The sequence below is a fragment of the Lampris incognitus genome, chromosome 16 (assembly GCF_029633865.1).
Source record: "Lampris incognitus isolate fLamInc1 chromosome 16, fLamInc1.hap2, whole genome shotgun sequence".
Taxonomy (NCBI): domain Eukaryota; kingdom Metazoa; phylum Chordata; class Actinopteri; order Lampriformes; family Lampridae; genus Lampris; species Lampris incognitus.
Window position 1 is genome coordinate 11,029,795 of NC_079226.1, and position 5,122 is coordinate 11,034,916.

The 5,122-nt window shown below is 44.6% G+C and overlaps 1 protein-coding gene across 1 annotated transcript in view; it reads right to left on the reverse strand.

The window, feature by feature from the left end:
- The window catches only part of afg1la (AFG1 like ATPase a), a 13,659-nt gene extending 10,579 nt beyond the window's left edge, over window positions 1–3,080 (reverse strand). Inside the window, exons 1-2 of the mRNA XM_056295500.1 lie at window positions 3,005–3,080; window positions 1–170 (exon numbers count right to left, since the gene is read on the reverse strand). The exon at window positions 1–170 is cut by the window's left edge and continues 33 nt beyond it. Of these exons, the coding sequence (XP_056151475.1) occupies window positions 1–165 (165 nt within the window). The 5' untranslated portion in view covers window positions 166–170; window positions 3,005–3,080. The remainder of the gene's footprint in view (window positions 171–3,004) is intronic.
- Between the last annotated feature and the right edge of the window lie 2,042 nt (window positions 3,081–5,122).

Consider the following 5,122-nt stretch of genomic DNA (forward strand, 5'->3'; position numbering starts at 1 on the left):
TCCTCTCAAAGTCTTCTGCATCTGCTCCAGTTTTTCCAGCACTGCTTTCTGATGTTCATCCTCACGCAGCAAGCCATCCCGAATAAGACTGTTGTAATGCTCCAGTGGTCCGCTGAAACCGGCGCCGGCCTTGTTCCCCTCGGCAGCCCGTTGTGCATGTACCATGTAACCTTGAAAACAACAGCAATGCTAATGAATAACTTATCAGCTGGTAGGTTAACATTTATTCTCTATGCAAAAGTGACCAGCTTAGGGTCCAACCGCTTCTCTCTGCTGGACCCAAAATGGTAGAACGAACTCCCGGCCTCCTTCAGAACTGCTGACTGTGTACATCCTTCAAGAAAGCTTAAAAACTTTATTTTTCTAGCATTACTTTAGTTCTTAAATGGTCTCTCAGCAAGATTTGCAAACTGTTTACTGGCACTTTGCAGCTAACGTCTACTACTACTACTACTACTTTCAGCTGCTCCCATTAGGGGGCGCCACAGCGGATCATCCGTTTCCATCTGTTCTTGTCCTCTGCATCCTCCTCTGTCACACCAGCCAGCTGCATGTTCTCCCTCATCACATCCATAAACCTCCTCTTTGGCCTTCCTCTTGTCCTCTTTCCTGGCAGCTCCATATTCAGCATCCTTCCCCCAGTATACCCAGCATCTCTCCTCCACACATGTCCAAACCATCTCAATCTTGACTCTCTTGCTTTGTCTCCAAACCGTCTAACCTGAGCGGTCCCTCTAATATACTCGTTCCTAATCCTGTCCTTCTTCGTCACTCCCAGTGAAAATCTTAGCATCTTCAACTCTGCCACCACCAGCTCCGTCTCCTGTCTTTTCGTCAGCGCCACTGTCTCCAAACCATATAACATAGCTGGTCTCACTTCTGTCTTGTAAACCTTCCCTTTAACGCTTGCTGGTATCCTTCTGTTGCAAATCACTCCTGACACTCTTCTCCACCCACTCCACCCTGCCCGCACTCTCTTCTTCACCTCTCTTCCACGCTCTGTTACTTTGAACAGTTGACTCCAGGCATTTAAATTCATCCACCTTCATAACCTCTACTACTTGCATCCTCACCATTCTGCTGTCCTTTCTCTCATTCGTGTTACTTTGCAGCTAACATTAATAATCTAATACTATTCTTGGTCTCAGCTATTACTATTGTGCTCTCACTTACTACACTTGATGTGACATAAACTCCTGGCAATACGTAGCAAATGTCCTACTACTGCTACATATAGTACTACTATAGTATTATTACTATGTAGCAGTTGTACTACTACTACTTCATATAGTACTTCTATTGTAGGATTACTATGTAGCAAATGCACTACTACTACTACTTTTGGATGCTCCCGTTAGGGGCGCCACAGCGGATCATCCGTTTCCATCTCTTCCTGTCCTCTGCACCTTCCTCTGTCACACCAGCCACCTGCATGTCCTCCCTCACCACATCCATAAACCTCCTCTTAGGCCTTCCTCTTTTCCTCTTCCCTGGCAGCTCCATATTCAGCATCCTTCTCCCAATACACCCAGCACCTCTCCTTCTCACTATGTAGCAAATGTACTACTACAGCTAAATATATTACTGCAATAATTACTATGTAGCAATTCATATAGTACAACTATATATGATCACTATGTGGCATATGTACTACTGCTGCTACATAGTATAGTACTGATATGTAGCAAATATATTATTGTTACGTCTGTGAATGTTCTCATTCATCCAGGTCATGGTTATCACATCACCAGCCAGTCAGACCAGCTTGGTCTGGTCAGAAAGGCACGAACTGAGGAAGCCTCTTGGATGAGAGGCGAAACGTCTTCACGGATATATACCAAGTCCAGTTGCACTTGATTCAACTCCTTTGGATATATTATTGTTACTTCATATTGTACCACTTGATATGACTTTGTAGCAAATGTACTACTACTGCTACTTCATTTGTACCACTATTTGTGGATTACTAGGTAATACATATCTAACTACCGCTACTTCATGTAGTACTACTATGCAATTACGATGTAGCAAATGCACTGCTACTTCATGTAGTACTACAGCCGTAGGGATATTATGTCGTGCTCTGTGACGCCAGGTGGTAGCCGTTGTGGAAGTCACTTTACATGAAAGCATCTGCTAATCGAGCAAACGTAAATCGTGAATGTAAATTTAACAATGAGTTCTCCCAAAATCGTTACAAGCCCGAGTTTAGTGCTGTGGCCACGGAGCTATATATATATATATATATATATATATATATATATATATATATATATATATATATATATATATACACCAAGGTTCCTGTTATGGAGCACGGCCCAAGGTTGAGAAACTGTTAAAAGCAGTTCCACATGCAGTAGAGCAGTGTTTCTCAACCCAGTCCTCAAGGACCCCCTATCCTGCAGATTTTCATTGTAACCCTGCATAGGTAGCCCTGCTTGTACTTAACTCGACCAGTCATCTCATAGCACTTAATTATGCAAGGTGTGCAAACTGATTGGTTGAATAGCTACAAACAGGTACCTATTCAGGATTGCAAAGGAAACCTGCAGGATAGGGGGTCCTTGAGGACTGGGTTGAGAAACACTGCAGCAGAGCAACACACCAGCAGGACAACAACTGCACATAAAACAAGAGGCAGCTGAAATGATCGCTGACCATTTCAAGGTACGTGCATGCATGAGATGGGTATACTACTGAAACCGTGTATAGTGGGTAGACGGCCTGGCGTTACGGCAGTCTATTGGGCAAGGCACTGACACTGCTCAAGAAGGGTTCGATTCCTCTCGTACCACGTGACGCGGCCATTTGGGTCCTCGGACCACAGAAGTGACGTCATTTCATTTTTTCCACCTCGCTCAACTTCGCAGAGTTTCAACAGACGGAATAATTCATGCGGCGTGGAAGCTGGGAAAACGGCCGGCATTTAGTAGACAAGTCGTTGACAACATTTATTCAAAATGGGGGACCTGAAAAAGACTCACCAAACCAACAGCCTCACCTCGTCTGGAAAGTTCTGCCAGAGTCTTTATTAGCGCTCCGGAGGAGAACCGCAGGCTCGGCGCCGCTGAGGGTGACACGGCTATGCGCGCCGCCATCTTGTTTCACATTTCCTTCAATATAACTTTATTGGCAAAACACGGCGCGCCAGGCAGCACCTCGTCGACAGAGGGCGCCGTTTCGCTCGCCTTGTATAGTGTTGGACGTTTTTAAATATGGCCTACGATGCAGGCCCGTGTAGTAGAGGTAAAACAATGTGGCATTGTTTCACTTCTATTACACCAGCCTCTAATAAAATCGAGGATAAGTGCCCACTAGCATAGTACAAAATGCTTTGTCCGGTATTATGGATTTATTTCGTTATAATACTCGTAATTCTAACAGGATTTGGCGGGGTTTTGTGATGTAAAAAAAAATAAAACCAAGGTAAATCATGTCAGACCTTGTTCCACCTTCATGTGAAATTGCAACCTATAAACTACTACTACTACTAATACTACCACTACTACTACTAATACTACTACCACTACTACTACTACTACAACAAATTTCGGCTGCTCCCATTAGGCATCGCCACAGCGAATCATCTGTTTCCATCTCTTCCTGTCCTCTGCATCTTCCTTTGTCACACCAGCCACCTGCATGTCCTCCCTCACCACATCCATAAACCTCCTCTTTGGCCTTCCTCTTCCCCTCTTCCCTGGCAGCTCCATATTCAGCATCCTTCTCCCAGCATACCCAGCATCTTTCCACCATCTCAATCTTGCCTCTCTTGCTTTGTCTCCAAACCATCCAACCTGAGCTGTCCCTCTGATATACTCGTTCCTAATCCTGTCCTTCTTCATCACTCCCAATTAAAATCTTAGCATCTTCAACTCTGCCACCTCCAGCTCCACCTCCTGTCTTTTAATCAGTGCCACTGTCTCCAAACCATATAACATAGCTGGTCTCACTAGCATCTTGTAAACATTCCCTTTAACTCTTGCTGGCACCCTTCTGTCACAAATCACTCCGACACTCGTCTCCACCCACTCCACCCTGCCTGCACTCTCTTCTTCCTCACTCCCCGTTACTTTGAACAGTTGACTCCATGTATTTAAACTCATCCACCTTCGTCACCACTACTCCTCGCATGCTCACCATTCCGCTGTCCTCCCTCTCGTTCATGCATGAGTATTCAGTCTTGCACCTATTTACTCATCCCTCTTCTCTCCAGTGCATACCTCCTCCTCTCCCGGCTCTCCTCTCCTCAACCTGCACCCTATTCTCACTATAGATCACAATGTCATCCGCGAACATCATAGTCCACGGAGACTCCTGCCTGATTTCGAAAGCAAACATCACATCTGTGGTGCTCTTTCATGGCATGAAACCATACTGCTGCTCGCTAATAATCACTTCTGCTCCTAACCTAGCTTCCACTACTCTTTCCCATATCTTCACGCTGTGGCTGATCAACTTTATACCTCTGTAGTTACTACAACGCTGCACATCACCCTTATTCTTGAAAATTGGTATGAGTATACTTCTCCACTCCTCAGGCATCCTCTCACTTTCCAAGATTGTGTCAAACAATCTAGTTAAAAACTCCACTGCCATCTCTCCTAAACACCTTCATGCCTCCACAGGCATGTCATGCGGACTAACCGCCTTCCACTCTTCATCCTCTTCATAGCTGCCCTCACTTCCTCCTTGCTAATCCTTGCAGCCTAAAAACATAAAGACATTTTAGGGGAAAAAAGAAAAATGTGAAAGTTACCTGTTTAGGTAAAACTAACCTGGTTAGATAAGTGTGCACACCCTATTATAATTGGGACGTGGCTGTGTTCAGAATTAACCAATCACATTCAAACTCATATTAAATAGTAGTTCATAGACACCTGCTATCAATTAAAGTGACTGTGATTAACCCCAAATGAAGTTCCGCTGTTCCTGGAGAATTTTCCTGACATCTTCTTGGTTGCATCCAACTGCAAAAGTCATGGTCCACAAAGAGCTTACAAAGTATTAAGGGGATCTCATTGTTGAAAGGTATCAATCAGGAGAGGGCTACAAGAGTTTCCAAGGCACCATGGAGAACAGTGAAGACAACCATCAACAAGTGGAGAAAATAGGGCGC